This window comes from Notechis scutatus, chromosome 14 (assembly GCF_049901735.1).
Source record: "Notechis scutatus isolate UNSWTSFEM ecotype Mainland chromosome 14, rNotScu1.2, whole genome shotgun sequence".
NCBI classification, from domain to species: domain Eukaryota; kingdom Metazoa; phylum Chordata; class Lepidosauria; order Squamata; family Elapidae; genus Notechis; species Notechis scutatus.
Genome location: NC_142022.1, coordinates 5,286,783 through 5,306,886, shown reverse-complemented (window position 1 = coordinate 5,306,886; position 20,104 = coordinate 5,286,783). Strand labels below are relative to the sequence as shown.

The window sequence follows — 20,104 nt, the reverse complement described above, 5'->3', positions numbered from 1 at the left end:
TAACCTGCTCCGGAGGGCACCTGTGAAAATTTGGGTGGGATCCCAAATTGCCCCAGAATTGGTTGATTATTTGCTTTCTCCGGTCATCGCGTGCAAAGGTCCGGTGCCCTTCTTGGTAAGGTGGCACCGCTGGCAACCGACGGTCGGAAAAGCAGAGCAAGAGGCCCAGGGAGCAGCGGTGACCAAGCGCAGTGAGGCGTCACCCAGCTGGCTTCATCTCAACCGGTCAAGGGGAACGAACGGCAGGCTCTGAGGTTCATCGGTTTAGGACAGGGAGGAAAATTAAGAATCAGCCGTTTCTCCTCCAAATTGGAAGACGCCAGGGAGAAAGCAAGAAACGCCAGGGAGAAAGCAAGAAACGCCAGGGAGAAAGCAAGAAACGCCAGGGAGAAAGCAAGAAATGCCAGGGAGAAAGCAAGAAACGCCAGGGAGAAAGCAAGAAACTCATCCAATGTTAAGGTGGGAAACCAGAGTTATGCAGCTAGTCCTTGACTTACGACCAAATATTGAGCCCAATATTTCTGTTGGCAAGCGAGCCAATTATTAAGTGAGTTTTGCCCCATGTGGCTTAACACCTGCCTCGCCACAGTTGTTAAGCACAGTCTCTGCAGTTTTTAAGTTAAGGAACCTGGTAGTTAAGTGAACCGGGCTCCATCAGAAGGTCGCAGAAGGGGATCACGTGACTCCTGGACACTGCAACCGTCATAAATATGAGTCACTTTTTTCCCAGTGCTGGTGTAATTTTGAATGGCCACTAAATGAACCGTCGTGAGTCAAGGACTACCCTGTACGCTCATTTTAAACTTGGTTGCAGAAGGAATCCATTTTCTGGATCTGCACCAGCTAGTTGAACCCTGCCCCCACCTCCCAATTATCTAAAGGTGTTGGACGACACAGCACGACACCCCGTCACTAAGCCAAGTTCAAAATGAACCTCAGTTCAGTGGTGCCAATGCTGCGCCACGCTGTTCCGCTGACCTGGTTAAACGGGTGTGAAAACCCAGGGGTGGCCTGCTAGAAAATTAACCCAGATTGCAGAAATCATTCAAAGCCTATTGTGAATATGTAAATTGAGAGGCGGGGCTTCCATTCTACTTGTTGGCAAGGTGGGATTAAAATTTTTTTTTACTACTGGTTCCGTGAGCGTAGCTTGGTGGGCGTGGCAGGGGAAGGATATACTGCAAAATCCCCATTCCCTCCCTACCCCACTAGCCTGCTTTCCAGCTCCGTTCTCCTGTGCAGGGCAACCAAAGAAGACCCAGCCAATCAGCTGAGACTCGGGAGGCGGAGAATAGATGGGGGCGGGGCCAGTCAGAGGTGGTATTGGCCGGTTCTTCGAACTATTCAAATCTTCCGCTACTGGTTCTCCAGAACTGGTCAGAACCTGCTGAATACCACCTCTGGGTGGGAGGGGCATATTTCCAAAATCTTGGAGAAGACTCTCGTTTCTGCTTGGATTACTAATACCTTTGCTGCAATAGCTCTGTTCAGATAGACCTCGGGTTACAACCATTCATTTAGTAACTGAACTTACAACGGCACTGAAAAAAGTGATTCGTGACCATTTTTCACACTTACAACCGTTACAGCATGAGAGGAATTAGCTGGCATTTTTGAAACCCAATCCCCAATCCTCAGTTTAGCAATTGGCAGAATCCAGAAATGGACCAATCCATTAGAACCAGATTCACAGAGTTGGAAGGGACCTTGTAGGTCATCTAGTCCAACCCCATGGCCAAGCAGAAGACCCTATGCCATTTCTGACAGATGGCAGTCCAGTCTCTTCTTGAAAGCCTCCAGGGATGAAGCTCCCACAACTTCCAAAGGCAACTTCTGTTCCATGGGTTAATTGTTCTCATTGTCAGAAAATTTCTCCTTATTTCTAGGTTGAATCTCTTCTTGACCAGTTTCCATCCATTGTTCCTTGTCTGGCCTTCGGGTGCCTTGGAAAATAGCCTGACCCCCTTCCTCCTCTCTGGGGCAGCCCCTCAAATATTGGAAGATGCTCTCATGTCTCCCCTGGTCCTTCTCTTCCCTAGACTAGCCAGGCCCAGTTCCTGCAACTGTCCATTGTATGTTTTAACCCCAGTCCCTTAATCATCCTGGTTGTTCTTCTCTGCACTTTTTCTAGAGTCTCAATATCTTTTCTATAGTGTGGTGACCAAAACTGGATGCAGGACTCTAGGTGTGGCCTTACTAAGGCTTTATAGAGTGGTATTAGTACCTCCCTTGATCTTGATTATATCCCAATAGTCTGTTTTATCCAGACTAGGTTTATTTGCATTTAACCAGGTTATACAGATTATTATATAGGTTATATAAAGCCTTGGTGGCGCAGTGGTTAGAGTGCAGTAGTGCAAGCTACTTCTGCTGACTGCCGGCTGCCTGCAATTTGGCAGATCGACTCTCATGAGGCTCAAGGTTGACTCAGCCTTCCATCCTTCCGAGGTGGGTAAAATGAGGACCCAGATTGTTGGGGACAAGAGGCTGACTCTGTAAACCGCTTAGTGAGGGCTGGAAAGCATTATAAAGTGATATATAAATCTAAGTGCTATTGCTATTATGGACTGGACGGTTTGTGGATTGATGCAATCAGTTAAAATTTAAATTGGCCCGCTTCATCAAGTTTGCACCCAGCATTTAATTGATCTGATGGAGCATTTTGGGTGAAACCAGAATGGCAGATAGAGAAAATGAAAGTGGATATATCAATAGTTCAATCTCTGGACTTTAATTCATTTTATAGAGAGGAGTTGGGCCCCTGAATGTTTCATCCAGGGTAGATACCTTGAGCTGGGTTTCTAGCAGGACTACCAGATTCTGTAACAGCTTTGTTCCCAAAGCCATCCTTCTGGTAAATTCGCAAGATTCGTTTTTCTCACCGTGTATATGCATACATCCAAACTAGACTGTGTTGTTTCTCTGGGTCAGATATGTGTGTGTATGTGGGTATAAATAATTTTTTGTCATGTTTATGTAGTATATATTGGAGGTGTCGACCCTTTGAGAGCTGTATGCAGTGAAATCTCATTTTAATGTATGCTAATTAGTGTACATTTAAAGTGACAATAGTTATTATTCTATTGTATACTACACTACACTACACTACTCTACTCTACTCTACTCTACTCTACTCTACTCTACTGTAATTCTATTCTGTTCTTATTCCATATTCTGTTCTTATTCCTATTCTATTCTCATTCCATATTCTGTTCTATTCCTAATTCCTATTCCTATTGTATTCTATTCCTGTTCTGTACCGTTCTATTCTACTTTCTCTTCTATATTCTCCTCTACATCTATTCTATTCTATTCTATTCTATTCTATTCTATTCTATTCTATTCTATTCTATTCTATTCTATTCTATTCTATTCTATTCTATTGCATAGAACAGCCTATACTTATGCCCATTGTAATGAAACCTAGGCTGTACCTACATAGTTGCAATAAACAAACAAACTATAATGTGAGTTTTTAGGGGCTAAGTTAGATTGATTTAGGGCAGTGTTGCTCAAACATGGTAATTTTAAGCTGGGTGGACTTCACCTCCCAGAATTCCACAGCCAGCTTGGTTTAATTTTGAGAGTTATACTCCAACACATATAATCTTAAAGAATGCGGGCTGAGGAATTCTGGGAGTTGTAGTCCATCCATCTTAACGTTACCAAGGTTCAGAAACATTGATCCAGTGAAAGCCAAAATGTATTTTTCTGGTGTCTCACTGCTGCCACCTGACGACCATCTTTTATATTATCAGCTCAGGACTTCAACAGGCTTAGATCTAGTTTGGGTGGCACATTAAACTATATAATAGACATGCCAAATTTTGCTTGCACCAATGTATTAGGAGGATGTGGCCATGCTTTGCAAACAAGTGGATTCAACTTTTTTTTAAAAAGAAATCAGACAGAATGAATGTACAGACAGTAGAATATTTTCCAAATAGCTTCTATTTTTTCCCCTGTAAATCCAGAATATTATTGGTCTGCTTCATCTCCGTGCTTGCTTCCACCTCTGCAGCTCAGGAGGGCATATTATTCCAAAGTGTGACACTGTTCTTGTTTTTCACAGATCTTCCTGCAAAGGTAGATCCTGAATACGACGTTTTTTCTCTCCTTAAGGACTGATTTTCTGGCTTTTGGGCTTGGTGGAGAGCAAGAGGCTCTCTGTTTGCTGGAAATCCAGCTTCTGGCTCTTATTCCGTGACCTGTTCAGAGGGAAAAATGCCATTAAGTGTTGGTGGGTTTGCAAAGGGGCTTCACCAGCTCAGATGATGAACAAGCAGTTAGGTCAGCTGTGTTACTGAAACTTAACTGGTTTTGGGTGAGATTTGAAATTTGTATCCTTCACTTTTTAAATTGTTACTATTGTGCCCTGTTGGGTCATTGCTTCAGAGGTAGTTCCTAAACAGAATGAACTAGATGGGCAAAAAAAAAGCAAAAAAAAAAGCAGTGGGAGTAAGAGAGATTTTTGGCTTCCTGCTGGCTTCCCCATTGAATTTCCTCGTGGGAATCTGGCAGAGAATATTGGAAAAATTCCTTCCTTCCTTCCTTCCTTCCTTCCTTCCTTCCTTCCTTCCTTCCTTCCTTCCTTCCTTCCTTTCTCCCTCCCTCCCCTCCCCTTCCCTTCCTCTTTCTTCCTTTCTTTACCTTTCTTTTCCTTTCCTCCCCTTCCTCCTTTCCTTCCTTCCTCCCTTCCCTTCCCCCATCCTTCCTGATCTCCCTCCCCTCCTCCTCCTTTCCTTCTCAGCAGACAGGTAAGTGGCTGCTGTTGAGTAAGAAGAGGAAGCAAGGGATTGCTAAACTGACTGGGAAACTGTCACAGAACAATTAGGATTGCTCTGTGGCAATGCGGCAAGCAGTCATTAGCTCTGAAGCGACCAGAACTTTCCCCAAATTTTCATTCCTTCAAGGCTTATGGGTCCTGGCTTTTGGATGGTTTCTGTAAGTTAACCTATTTGAAATAACCTTGGTTCAAAAACCGTGGCCCTATCATGCCCCAATCAACGGTCATGGCAATGAGAGTTTTAATAGGATATAGATGATTATGATTATGATTATGATTATGATTGTGATTGTGATTGTGATTGTGATTGTGATTGTGATTATGATTATGATTATGATTATTTTAAATCCTTCAATCCGTCAGTTGGCTTTCTTGCTACAGACGAAGAATCAGCATGGAAAGAGAAGGCCTTTTAGGGTCTGGGACCACCGTTTTTCCTCACCTGTTCTCCACCTGCTCTATCGTTTCTGGCAAGGGGATGTTGCGAGTTTCTGGCAAAAAGGTTGCCACAATTCCAGCTATGATGGGAGCTGCACCGTAGATAAGATTGGGCAGGAACGGGACATATTCTCCTGTCATCTTCACCACCGGAGCCACAATGCCTCCCAGGCGAGCCATGGTATTGCCGAGACCCATCCCGGTTTGCCTGCACAGACAGACACCCCCCCCCACACACACACACACAAGCAAAAGGGATTGGTCATGCTGCTTGACCTCATGGAGGTACTTGGCCCAATATAAACCCCCTGTGTTTGTTTTTTTCAACAGCCCCCTCCCCCACAAGCAGCTAACTCGCACCCACTTTTCCTTCCTTTCCTTCCATCGGAGGAGCCCAAATTATCTTTTCACAGTCCCCTGCCCTGCGGTTCCCCCCTGGTTTGCTCTCTCACCGAAGTACCGTCGGATAAAGTTCTCCAGTGTACAAGTAGATGCAGTTGAACGAGGTGCCTAAGCAGCCCTTCCCGAAAACGGCCACGGTCGTCCGAAGGGTTTGCATATCTGGGAGAAATGGAGAGGTACGTGGTGAAGACCGCACTCTCTGGTGGTGTTGGTGGTGTTGGACTAGATGACCTCCAAGGTCCCTCCCGACCCTGTAATCCTGTTAATTAATCAGGGGGGTGGCTTACCTTCAGGAAATTGTGGGTGCTCCATCGCTGGAAGTCTTCAAGAAGACCCTGGGCAGCCATTTGTCCAGAATGGTAGAGGGGTTAGAGGTTGGACTAGATGACCTCCGAGGTCTCATCCAACCCTGTTATCATATGTTGTATAGTGGGGGAATAACATTCCCGATTTTGATAGAGTTGACAAGCTATCTCCAGAACGTTGCTGGAACCACAGCCTAGTTTAAGTAACGGGATCCAATTGCCGTCACCGACGCAGAGACGCTGTCTGTGGTTCTGAATCAACTCGATCCATCCAATCCAGTTTCCAGATGGAAGACTTGGTCCTGTTATTTGCTATCATTTGTATGCCCCTTTAATCTAAAGGATCCTCTCTAAAGTATTCTTTTTCAAACTGGGCATCTTTATGAAGAATGGACTTCAACTCCCAGAATCCCTCAGCCAGCAGGCTTGAAGATAGTTGGACTTCATCTCCCAGAGTTCCCCAGCCAGAATAATTTAAGATGGGTGGACTTCAACTTCCAGTGTGCAGGCTGGGGAATTCTGGGAGTTGAAGTCCACCCCCTGCCGTCCCCAAAACTTCTAAAGCTGAAACCTAAAGCAGATAACAGATAATCAGAGTTGGAAGGGACCTTGTAGGTCATCTAGTCCAACCCCCCCCACCCACCCAAGTGGGAGACCCTACACCATTTCTGACAAATGGCAGCCCAATCTCTTCTTGAAAGTCTGAAATGATTACTCTCCCACAGCTGTTCCGTGGGTTGATTGTTCTCCCTGTCAGAAAGTTTCTCCTTATTTCCAAGTTGAATCTCTCCTTGATCAGTTCCCATCCATCGTTCCTTGTCTGGCCTTTGGGTGCCTTGGAAAATAGCTTGACCCCCTTCCTCCTCTCTGGGGCAGCCCCTCAAATATTGGAAGGCTGCTCTCCTGTCTCCCGTGGTCCTTCCCTTCCCTAGACTAGCCAAGCCCAGTTCCTGCAACCGTTCTTCCTACGTTTCAGCCTCCAGTCTCCTCATCATCCTGGTTGCTCTTCTCTGCACTCTTTCTAGCTTTCTCTCATGGGGAAGAAAACCAGAAACCTTGTAGAAGCTTCCCCACAACCTTTGAGTTCCAGTATTGCGCTACTCCAGACCCAAAGTCTTTCTCACCTTGAGGGATGAAGATGTTGGCCAAGATGCTTAAGCCAGCCAGGATGAGAGTAACGGCTTGGGTGAACCGGCGGCCGATGTAGCTGATTGTGAAGACGGAAAGAAACTTCGCCGGGAAGTCAACAGCTCCAAAAAAGAGTTGGATCAGGTAGATGTTGCCCCCGAAATTCTGCAAGTCCATCACCAGCCCATAATAAGCAAAACTGGTGGAGAACCTTGGGAAGGGGACCAAAGGAGAAAATAAACGAATAAGTGATAAAACGATAAAATATGAATAGAATAGAATAGAACATATAAAGTAATGAAATAAATAAAACAACAAATACAGTAAAACAAAACAGAATAGAATAATAAAATGAAATGATAAAATGTGAAAACTGAAATAAACTAACATAAAAATAATAAATAAAATAAAACTAATAAATCAAAATAAAATAGAACGATAAAACGAAATAATAAAATGCAATGAATAAAATAAAATGTAAGATAAAGCATAAAATGAAATAATAACACAGAATAGAACAGAACATATAAAATCATGAAATAAATAAAATAAATACATTAAAACATAGAATAGAATAATAAAGTGAAATGATAAAATATGAAAACTGAAATAAACTGACATAAAAATAATAAATAAAATAAAACTAATAAAATAACATAGATACGTTAAAATAAAATAGAACGCTAAGATAAATAATAAAATAAAATATAATGAATAAAATGTAAAATATAAAACATAAAATGAAATAATAAAATTAATAAAGTAACAAATAAATTGAAATAAAATAGAACAATAAAAAATAAAATAAAACTAATAAAATAAAATAGAATGATAAAATAAAATAATAAAATATGAATAAAATAAAATGTAAAGTAAGAAATGAAATATAAAATGAAATAATAAAAAATAAAATGAAACTAATAAAATAAAATAATAAAGTAAAATGTAAAATGAGAAATAAAATATAAAATGAAATAATAAAAATAAAATAAAATAAAATAAGATATGAATAAAATAAAATGTAAAATGAGAAATAAAATATAAAATGAAAAAAAACTAATAAAATAATAAGATATGAATAAAATAAAATGTAAAATAAGAAATAAAATATAAAATGAAATAATAAAAATAATAAAATAAAATGTGAAATAAAATAAAATAATAAAATAATAAAATAAAATAAAATAAATAAAATAAAATAAAATAAAAAAATAAAATAAAAAATAAAATAAAATAAAATAAAATAAAATAAAATAAAATAAAATAAAAAAATAAAATAAAATAATAAATAAAATAAAATAAAATAAAATAAAATAAAATAAAATAAAATAAAATAAAATAAAATAAAATAAAATAAAATAAATAAAATAAAATAATAAAATAAAATAAAATAAAATAAAATAAAATAAAATAAAATAAAATAAAATAAAATAAAATAAAATAAAATAAATAAAATAAAATAAAATAAAATAAAATAAAATAAAATAAAAAATAAAATAATAAAATAAAATAATAAAATAAAATAAAATAAAATAAAATAAAATAAAATAAAATAAAAACATTAAATTAAATTTTAAATGAAATGAAACTTAAGTTAAAAGCCAGTCCAAGCAGAGTGGACGGAGAGAGTTTTTCTTTCCAGAGTTTTTCACCAGACAAAGCAGACGCAGAGAGAAATGCGGCGCATGGTCGGCGTCCGGACCAGGTCGAGCAGCGAAGTCTTGGAGGTCATGGAGGCCAATTCCTCCTTCATCTTGGATCTGAGGAACTGGAGAGTGGGGGACACATTGCAAGGACTGCTTGAGTTTTTCAATCTGGGAGCTTTTTAATGGTGTGCAAAGGCAAGCCTGGTCCGAGCCACAAGCAGTCCTCGACTTATGAGACTTCACTTTAGCGACTGTTCAAAGTTACAATGGACATTCCCCCCCCTCCCCAAAATGACCTACCACTCAGCTTTGAAGCTTGGATATTGCCCCCAGGCCCTTGGGGGTCACGTGACCACATTTTGGCCCCTCAACAATCGGCTGGGATTTATGGCCATTTGCAACACTTTGCACTCAAATGACTGTGACTTATGGCCGTTTTTTGGCTTTTCTGGAAAAAAAAAACTGGCCCAGAGAAAACAATGGATTCACTTAACAATTGCCAGTTTCGCTTAATGACTATCTGGAAAAAGGTTGTAAAATTGGATCTAGTCGGGCGGTGAGCTGCTTTACAAAAAGTCACAACTTATGACCGTAATTGCCAGCCTCGATTGCAGTCATAACTCGAAGACTGCCTGTATTGTAAAACCCCACGTACAGCTAGCCTTCCACTTACGACCATTTCATGACGGTCTGAAATCACTTGCGGCTGATTCTCGTACTTACGACCATGGCAAGACACCCCAAAAGTCGTATGATCAAAACGAGGCACAATTATGCATATAAACAGAAATAATCTTGACATCTTTTGGGTCTTCACCTCCACATTTAGCTTTCCAGCAGCTTCCTCTTTCCTGTTCATTTTGGCCGCCTTCTTCAGCTCCGTCACGGCCCGTTCGAGCTTCCCGGCTGTTATCAGCCAGCGAGCCGATTCAGAAAGCCACCTGTGGGTGGATGAAGGATGGAGAAAAGGAAAAGACACCACAAGGAGAGCCACGCCGAGGCTTATCAACTATTCCCCAGTTAATGCTATGGCTTCCAGCTCGGCAAAAGAGCTGGTCGTTGAAAATATGTCATTGTGCCTTTGGTTTTCTCACTGAGGACTAGTGCATTGCCATGGGTCTTAACGAAGGCTAAAATTGGGGACAGGATATGGGAAAGACGGCTGTCTCCCGGTTCCCTTAATTTACCCCCCCATGTCCTATTTACCAAGAATAACAGAAGAACAGGAAATAAGGCAGAGAGACCACCAGCTGTAAGTGGTGCCAATCTCGGAAAGTATATGCCAGGCCGGCCAGGATAAGCTGCCCAGTGGTGTACGCACAGCCATTGATGGTCCCCAGCACTGGCCGTGTCTTGGTGGGCGTCCACTCCACACCTGTTGGGAAGAACAGAACCAGCATTCGAAGGCTATCAAGCTTGCCCAGGTGAAGGGGGAAAAAAACAACAACTCAGATTGGCAAGTAGAAACCATTAGGGCTGCCAAGGGGTAAATTTAACAAGAAAGCAAACCACGCTCCAGAAATAACAGAGTAACGGTGACTTGAAGGCCTACTCTCTATGGAGATCCTCTGTCACGGTTGTCCCAAAGCAGTGGTGGTATTTTACCGGTTCATCCCGGTTTGGCCGAGCCGGTAGCGGCGATGAGCAGCGGAGAATGAACCCGTTTTCTCCGCCGTTCTCTGCTGTTGGGCCCACCTGCCCGCCTGGGCTCCCATATTCCCCTTTATCCTCTGTGCCGCGCGGCAGCTGCCGAAGCAACCGGGAGAGTGCAGGCTTGCAGGGGGTGAGTTGGAACGCCTCTGCGCCTGCACAAAGCGTACATTTGGCGCACGCACGCCAAGTAGGTGCACATGCGCAAAGCACGCCCACCAAGCCATGCCCACCGAACCGGTGGTAAAACTTTCTTGAATCCCACCACGGTCCCAAAGGTGTTTTTTTTTTTCAAGAGGCAACTGGACGTTCTTGTTTTTTTCTTTGAAGACATTTCGCTTCTTGTCCAAGAAGCTTCTTCAGCTCTGACTGGATGGTGGAGGATGGAAGGATTTATCTTCCTTGCAGACTGCTGGTCATTTGCATCCTTTTTAGAGGATCCTTGAGGCCACTTGGAGGTTTATTTTTGGCCTTAGAATCACCTTAGTGGTGCAAATGGGATCTGGAGACTTCTTGGAACTGTTGACTGTGTTGTACACTGGAGATGGATGATGCCATATCCCTCCCCCTCAGTGGAAAGAGGGCTGTTCAATTTGGACATGGATGGCCTCTTTGACCCCTCTTTCAAACCTGCGGTCCTCTCTGTCCAAAATGGGGACTTAGCTGTCTTCAAAAGAGCGGCCTTTGTCTTTTAAATGCAGATGAAACTCATCCTGATGGGTTTGTTCTCCTATGTTGTGGCCATGCGTTTGTGAAGTGGTTGTTTTGTTTCCCCAATGTACAGATCTGCATGTGGCTCACTGCATTGTATTGCATATACCACGTTGCTCATTTTGTGTCTGGTTGTTTTATCCTTGGGGTGGACACGCTTCTGCCTTTTAGTGTATTCTTGGGTTTGAGGTGGGCACGTGTGTTGTGTTGGCAAAGGTGGCCTCAACGACTCTCTACAAAGGATGCAAAGGACCAGCTGCCTTGCAAGGAGTATAAATCCTTCCGTTCCCCACCATCCAGTCAGAACTGAAGAAGCTTCTCGGAGGAGAAGCGAAACGTCTTCAAAAGAAAAAAAAATAAGAAAGTCCAGTTGCCTCCTGAAAAAAAAAAAGAACCTTTGAAGGCCTACTATTCCTGCCCGTGGAGGTTCCATTTACGGCTCGCAAATCGGTCAACGCTGGGGAAGACAGATCACGTGGCAATGGTTAGGATCCCAGGGACTCACACAGAGAGACGCCGTTGAGCACGATGCCCGAGAAAGCCATCCCGGTGAGAAAGCGGAGGAAGCAGTAAACGCTGAAATTGGGAGAAAACGCCGTCGCTGTGCCGGTTGTGGCCAGCTGCAGGTAACACCACAAGAGGATTGGCTGGCGCCCGAATCTGCAAGGGGGCAGAAAAAGAAGTAAGGTTAGAACAGAGGTGGAGAATGAAGAGAATATTAGGACGAAAGGATGGAGCTGAAATTCTGCCTCATTTTCATCCCGTCGTGCACGAGAACATTGACTTTGCCAGCTTTGGAAGCCATATTGAAAGCAGATGCTCCCACGCTGCCAAATTTTGAGCCTGGGAAAGTGGGAGGGGGGAAATTTCTTGGAGTGTATGTAGTTAGACATAACAACATTCTTTTTCTAATTCAAGGTCATGTTATTTTGTGCATAAAGTGAGGGGAAGTCTCAAGTTGGGATGGGTGGTGTGATGACCCAGGGTGGGATACAAAACAAACACAGTCACAGGAAACAGGCGAAGCCCCTTTTATTTTTTCACTTTGCTTCCAAGCTCCGAATATTCTTGATGGAAGACAAAAATCTCCCACACAAACGATTACAAGAAGAAGGGAAAAAGCAACACAAACCGGGCAAGATAAGGGCTGGAGGACGTCCACAGATAACACACACTGGGAAAGACGCCAAATTCAGAGAGGAACCATAAACTAGAGATATTTCCAAGCTTTGTTTCCAGCACTGGCCCATACGCATGTCCGTCCTCTTATCCAGTTGTCACAGCTGCAGCCCATGAAGAGATCAAGGCCCTCTCCTCCCCAGTAGACCACGTGTCTCCCTTATCCTCTCCTCCCTGCGTGCCCTAGGATGAAGAAGGGATGGGCCTGGGTCCTCCTCTGACTGCCCAGCCGGCCTCTGCCCTTCCCCAGCCTCCTCCCCAGCCTCCGGAGCCACACTTCCACTCCTTTTTGGCTGTTCCTCCTCTCCCTCGGAGTCAGTCTCCACCAGGGGCATGACAGATGGTGATTGGGGCATGGGATGCAATCATGATGGGTGCAGGAGATGGATTTTGTAGTTTTTTACTTATTGCAAGGAAGCCCGGAACTTTCAGATTCGGGATTCCCCAGTTGTGCCAGTTTACTATCCAAAATAAAATGAAATTTTTGAGAAGATGCCTGTCTCGGAGTTATTGGTTGGGGTGGAGGTTTGCTGGAACGCTGACAGACTTCTGAAGTTTGTTAGAACGGGAAAGAGGGAAAAAAAACGTTTCATTCTGATTTAGTAAGGGCACAAATGACCCTTTCTTTGTACAGGCAATCCGCAACGTACAACCACAACCGTACCCAAAATTTCTGTTGTTAAGCGAAACATTTGCCAGGTGAGTTTTGCCCCGTTTTACGACTTCTCTTGCCACGGTTGTTAAACGAACCACTGCGGTTGCACAAGTCGGTCGCCCGGTTGTTAAGTGAATCCGGCTTCCCCGTGGACTTTGCTCGTCAGGAGGTTGCAAAAGGACATCACATGACCTTGGGACACTGCGACCGTCATAAATGCGAATCGGTGGCCAAAACATCCGAATTTTGATCGCACGATCGTAGGGATGCTGAGACGGTCGTAACTGTGAAAAGCGGTCATAAGTCACCTTTTTCAGTGCTGTTGTAACTTTGAACGGTCACTAAATGAACTGTTGTAAGTTGAGGACCACCTGTATACCCCAACCGTCATGCTTCCAATGGGAAACTCAGCGTTCAAACCTCAATTTAAATTGGAAAGAAATTTTCGAGCTTGTTGCAACAAAGCAGAAAAACTTTGAAAAAAACCTCTTTGGCAGCCAGAGGAATTTCAGTGGAAGTTGGAAAGTAATACAGGGGGTCCTCGACTTACAACACTTTAGTGACCGTTCAAAGTCACAACATCCCTGAATAAAGGGACTTATGACCGTTTTCACACTTACGACCCTGATCAAAATTCAGACTCTCGGCAACTGGCATGTACTCATGACAGTTGCGGAGTCCCGAGGTCACACACAATCCCCTTTTGCGACCTTCTGACGAGCAAAATCAGGGCGATTCACTTAACGACCGTGCTACTAACTTAACAACTGCGGAGATTCCCTTAACGGCTGTGGCAAGCCAGGTCGTTAAAATGGTGAATATTTCACTTGACCAATGTCTCGCTTATAGCAACGGAAAAATTTAGGCTCAACTGCGGTCGTTGGTCAAGGACGACCTGTAGTACAAAACGGGCCAGTTTCTGTGAGACGTTTCAGTGATTTATTTCTATTAACCCAGTGTGACCTTTATCCCGTTTACCGAGTTTAGCATTTAGCATTTGGAACCTGGTCTTCTAAATTAGGAGTAAATATTAATAGAAATATTTTACAGAGTCATTCAATAAGACACCACTGTACAGAACTGGGTGGGTCAGAGAGAAGCTAAATTATCCGGTTAATTATCCCCTTAGTGTCTTACAACATTAGTGTAAGACAGAGGTCTCCAAACCTGGCAACATTTAAGAGTTGTGGACTTCAGCTCCCAGAATTCCCCAGGCAGGATGGCCGGCTAGGGAATTCCAGGAGTTGAAGTCCACAAGCCTTAAAGTTGACAAGTTTGGGGACCCCTGGTGTAATACTACTCTATAAGGCCTTGTGTTAAGGCCACACTTGGAATATCGCATCCACTTTTGGTTGCCACAATATAAAAAAGATGTTTTGAGACTCTGCAAAGAGTGCAGACAAGAGCAACCAAGAGGATTAAGGGACCGGAGGCTAAAACATACAAAAGAACGGTTGCAGGAACTGGGTATGTCTCGTCTAATGAAAAGAAGGACATGGGGGGACATGATAGCAGTCTTCCAATATTTGAGGGGCTGCCCCAAAGAAGAGGGAGTCAAGCTATTCTCCAAAGCACCAGAAGGCAAAACAAGAAGCCATGGATGGAAACTAAGCAAGGAGAGAAGAAACCTAGAACTAAGGAGGAATTTCCTGACTGTGAGAAGAATTAACCAGTGGAACGACTTCCCTCCAGAAGTTGTAAATGCTCCAATACTGGAAGCTTTTAAAAAGAGATTGGACAACCATTTGTCTGAAGTGGGATAGGTTTTCCTGCCTAAGCAGAGGGTTGGACTAAAACACCTCCAAGGTCCCTTCCAACTCCGTTATTTTATTCTATTGATTGGTACTTTTATCCTACAAATACTGAGGACAATTAACCAGTAGAACAGCTTGCCACTAGAAGTTGTGGGTGCTCCATCACTGGAGGTTCTCAAAAAGAGACTGGACAATGACTTGTCTGAAATGATCTAGGGTCACCTGCTTAAGCAGGGGGTTGGACTAGATGACCTCCAAAGTCCCTTCCAACTCTGTTATTCTATCCTGTGTCTGCATTGCACCAAGAATATTGGTGCACACTAAATGCATTTGGGAAAGAAAACCCTAGCACTTTGTACATGCCCGGAGGCATTACTCAGTTGCAAAGATATCCAGTTCATTATCCCCTTAGCATCTTACAACATTAATAGCTATTTTTAATTCCTGGATCCACACCACACCAAGAATATTGCTGCATTTTCTTTTTTGCCTTTTTTAAATTAATTTTTTGCATTAATGAATGCCAATTAATTTGGCATTCATTGGTGCAATTAAATGCATCTAACAAAGAAAAGCCCTAACATTCTGCACACACTCAGAGACATTCCTATGTTGCAGAGTTGAGTCGAGCTACAGCAGTTTCCCCCTTTACAACATGTTTAACTTGGGTATCGTCCCTCACCTGTCCGAGAGGCCTCCGAATAAGATCCCGCCAATTAAAACTCCAGCCATGTAAATCGACTGCGCCATTTGCTTTAGTGTCCGGGAGGAACAAACCAGATTCCACTGCCAAAATATTTGGGGTCATGCAGAAGGAAAAAGAGAAAATAAATATACATATATATACATACATACATACATACATACATACATACATACATACATACATACATACATACATACATTTTAAAAACATCTCTTTTGGTGAACAATGTGGTTCCAGGTTTTTACATTTCAATACAAACATGACCTTAGTTACATATTTATCTTTCATGTTCAATTTCATATCATATCATTACATTTCCCATCTTCCTGTAAATTTTCTCAGATATTCTTATATTCATCACACTTATTTTATCCATTTTCAATTCATATCTTAGCTTATTTCATTATTCTTCATGTATTCTCATGTCTTATTTTATAATATTATCTAAAATTCTTATTTTGTTTCAATATTCATTATACTTTTATCAGTCACATTTGCAATTTTATCACATACTTTTATTTCATTGTCCAATAAGTTTCATCTTAATCCTAGTAGTTCAAAAATTACCCCCTTTAATTATCAATTTAAAATATATATTTTAAAGCCATTATTTCCCCACCACCACCAAAAATAGGTTTTTGTCTTCACAGTAGAGATAGGAGGAAAGTCTCATTTCCTAGGAATCGTGCACACACTATGGATCTTTCATCACTCCACGGAGTGTCCCACTCTTAATTTAAAATTAGGGTGCTGTGTTTCTTGCACAGGGTTTGCAAATTTGCAAAGCCACAACCCCCCAAAACAATAAATGCATTTGTGGGCAAGCCCTTATAAAAATTAAAATAAAATCAACCTCCCTGGCCTTAGGGTTGGGCGAGAAATAAATCTATCCCTTTTTTTTAGCAACTTGTTCTAAACTATGGAAGAAGAATCGGTGCACTTACAGTAAGTTAGTAACACAGCAGTTAAGTGAATCAATGAGTTAAGTTAGTAACATGGTTGTACAGTGAATCTGACTTCCTCGTTGGCTTTGCTTATCAGAAGGTCGCAAAAGGGGATCATGTGACCCAGGGACCCTGCAACTGTCATAAGTACATGCCAGTTGCCAAGCGTGTGAATTTTGATTGCGTGTCCGTAGGGATGCTGTAACGGTTATGTGAAAAATGGACATAAGTGCCTGTTGTAACTTTGAACTCAATGAACAGTTGTAAGTCGAGGACTACCTACGGTGTCTGGGGGAGTCTTAGCCTCCTGATTTGAGAACCTGGATGTGCCCAACCTGATCGCCTCTGAATCCAGACAATCTTTGATCTCACCTCTGTCACAATGGTCTGTTGGAAGGTGCTTCGGTTGTACACCCATCCATCTCTACACGGTTCGGTTTCCATCTGGGTTTCGTTCTCTGCGGTGCCGTTCGAATGCCACCACTGCTTCTGGCGGAAACGGTGGCACTCTGCCGGCTTTCGGTTCTCGTCCATGGGGAGGGACACCCCAAGGAGAGCCTCATCTTCGGAAGTCCAGTTCCTGGGAACAGCGTCGCGGCTGGGCGCGCAGTGATGATCCGGCGTCCCCGCGGTAAAATTCTGCAGTATCATATGACAAGCCATCATAAGCACCGGAATGGAGACGAGGGTCACATAGACAATTTGGAAGCGTCCCATGCTGCCAACATGTTCTAAGACCTCTGTGAAGCCCATGATGGGCAGCTGGAAGGACCAAAATTGGAGAAACCTGTGTGAGAAGGTGGAGGGAAAGGATGTAGCACTTGCTGGACCTCTTCCTGGTAGATGTCTATCAAACTTTGCATGAGCACTGTTTTTTTTTAGGAAGGACCTTAAACCATTTTCTCCAAAGGCACTTCAGCTGGTTTCTTCAAGGGACCTTCAACCAGATCTCTAAAGGACCTTTAACCAGTTTCTCCAAAGAATCTTAAACTAGATCTTCAAAGGACCTTCAACCAATTTCTTCAAAAGACTTTCAACCAGTTTCTCCAAAGGATCTTAAACTAGATCTTCAAAGGACCTTCAACCAGTTTCTCCAAAGGATCTTAAACTAGATCTCCAAAAGACTTTTAACCAAAGGACCTTCAGCCAGTTTCTCCTCATCCAGAAAAGCAGGATCTCTTTTCTTAGAAGCCACAAAGATGAAGGATACGGTTTTGGACTCCTCTTCTGGAATCAAGGAATAAATATACCGCCTCCCCTAATCTGGGTGGGACCGGACATTCTCCATCCAGCAAAAACTGTCTTCTTTCTTTCCTAAAAAAAAACACCTCTTTTGGAGGTGGAAAAACCGTGATCTTCCAAGAAATTGAACCAGGACAGAGGCAAGTTCTAGTTGAGCTCCAGGTTAAAGTGTGACAGCACAACAGGGGTGGAAGTGTGAAAAAGGACACAGAGGTAGCAAACTCTTGGTGTGACTTTTCAGCCCACAGAGCAATTTCACGCCATAGAGCAACCTCTTGATCCCACAGCCGGGTGTATCATTCACATGGCACGTGTTAGAGATTAACTGCCCTTGGAGAAGATCCAAGGTCTTTTGGTGGTCATGGAGAACTTGGCCAGCAACGAGGAGGAAGCCGCAGAGATGTCTCCTGGCCACCACGATTGATCTTCAAGATTTTACAAGAAAATGTATGAGGGAAGACACTTCAACAAACGTGTCTTGTTGACCTTCCAACCATCTGGAGATGAAGAACATTTTCATGAGGTCACCCCCATCTCTGGTCTCCACTGTCGTAAAGCAGGGGGTCTCCAAAACTTGGCAACTTTAAGACTCGCGGACTTCTACTCCCAGGATTCCTCTTCCAATTCTCCTTCCTTCCTCCCTTTCTCCCTCCCTCCCCCTTTCCTTTCCCTCCCCATTCCAATTCCTTCCTTCATACCTTCCACCCTCCTTCCCTTCCTCCTTTTCTTCCTCCTTTCCAACCTCCCTCCCTTTTATTTTACCTTATTTTTCACAGTTCTGAACCACCCAGTTCCTTTCCTTTTCCTTCCTTCCTTCCTTCCTTCCTTCCTTCCTTCCTTCCTTCCTTCCTTCCTTTCCATCCTTCCTCTCTCTCTTCCCTCCTTCCTCCCTTTTTCCCTTCCTTCTTTCCTTCCTTCCTTTTCCTCCCTCCTTCCTTCCTTCCTTCTTTCATTCCTCCCTCCATCAATTCCTTCCTTCCTTCCTTCCTTCCTTCCTTCCTCCCTTCCTTCCTTCCTTCCTTCCTTCCTTCCTTCCTTCCTTCCTTCCTTCCTTCCTTCCTTCCTTCTTCCTCCTCCTCCTCACCTCTCCATCTTTCCTCCCTCCCCTTCCCCTTCTCTTTCTTGTCCTTGGAGGGGTGGACTTAACATCTGGTTGTCTTTTGCAAAATGTACAATGGGACTTTGTTCCTCTCTTCTTTCTTTTTGGCTTGAAATAAAATTTCATCGCAACTGTGTTGGTGCACAAGGAAGTGGGGGTAGCCTTCAAGAGCCAGACGTAGCCATCATTCTTGGTCAGATTTTCTCAGAGGTTGGGGCATGTACACCTCACCCTTAACCTGGTTATCAAACACCTCCATGTTTTACCACCCTCCAAACCACCCTCTAATTGGAATTGATGGCTTTATAGTACACTACACGCTGCCCCCTGGCCCACAACGACACTTTTTTTTCCCTGTTCAACACCCCTGATCGCAACCACACCAGCGTGATTTGAACAATGGACTTTATTCCCCTCGTTTTTCCAACCCAGACAAAAGAACAACTTATTAACTTTCCTGCTTGCCAAAAGAGACAGAAAATTTCCGTGAGGACAAATGGCCTTCTTGGTATATCCAAGCCATTGGCTGCCATCTTGAAAATCGCTCCTCCCCTTTGCAGCCTAGAAGCCATGATTGCAAACTAGTAAAAGATGTAGGTTTATTCCGTGGTTGGCATTGCCAGATAGGGCCCATAAAACTGGTGCTGAACAATTAACTATCATTTGCTGTCTGAAAGCATTTGTGTTTTGTGCAAAAGCTAAGCAGCGCTAAACTTGCTTAATTCATGGGTGGGTGACCACGAAGGACCCATCTGAGAAGTTGTTTTAAAAAAAGAAAGAAAGAAAGAAATCCAGGAAGACAATTAGCCAAAGTACCCCCCCCCCCCCCAAAAAAATACCTCCGTAAAATGATCAGAATTTGCTCTCCAGTGCAAACTTCAAAATTGCAAAAAAAATAAACCACTTTATTACAAGCAGGTAAACAAGATCAGGAAAAACTTCTACATCCGTGATTTGAGAAAATCCCAGTTAGAAGAAGAAGAAGAAGAAGAAGAAGAAGAAGAAGAAGAAGAAGAAGAAGAAGAAGAAGAAGAAGAAGAAGAAGAAGAAGAAGAAGAAGAAGAAGAAGAAGAAGAAGAAGAAGAAGAAGAAGAAGAAGAAGAAGAAGAAGAAGAAGAAGAAGAAGAAGAAGAAGAAGAAGAAGAAGAAGAAGAAGAAGAAGAAGAAGAAGAAGAAGAAGAAGAAGAAGAAGAAGAAGAAGAAGGTAAAATTGGCAGAAAATAATATTGTGGTTTGGAGCTCTTGTCTAAAGGAAGGAATCCCTGACAATCCAAGAGTTTGTTTTTGGAAATACACTCTGCACATGTTCAGAAGACCCTTCCCATATTTATTATTACAGTAATGAGTCCCTCCATTGAGGCTGGCGTAGCTCAGCGACCACCCATCCTTGATTTGGGGGGTCCAGTAAAATACAAGAAAAAGAGAAAAAAGAACGAAAACAAGGTTCCTTTTTTTAAAA

At 42.8% G+C, this 20,104-nt stretch overlaps 1 protein-coding gene across 1 annotated transcript; it reads right to left on the bottom strand.

Moving 5' to 3' along the window:
* Positions 1-5,224: 5,224 nt before the first annotated feature.
* LOC113428444 (solute carrier family 22 member 6-A-like) lies at positions 5,225-17,057 on the bottom strand. Its single transcript, XM_026691000.1, has 9 exons — positions 16,677-17,057; positions 15,337-15,440; positions 11,572-11,726; positions 9,912-10,080; positions 9,523-9,646; positions 8,712-8,827; positions 7,056-7,270; positions 5,677-5,785; positions 5,225-5,432 (listed from the first exon to the last, which is right to left on the bottom strand). The coding sequence occupies exons 1-9, from the start codon at positions 17,055-17,057 to the stop codon at positions 5,225-5,227; spliced, it is 1,581 nt and encodes a 526-aa protein (XP_026546785.1).
* Between the last annotated feature and the right edge of the window lie 3,047 nt (positions 17,058-20,104).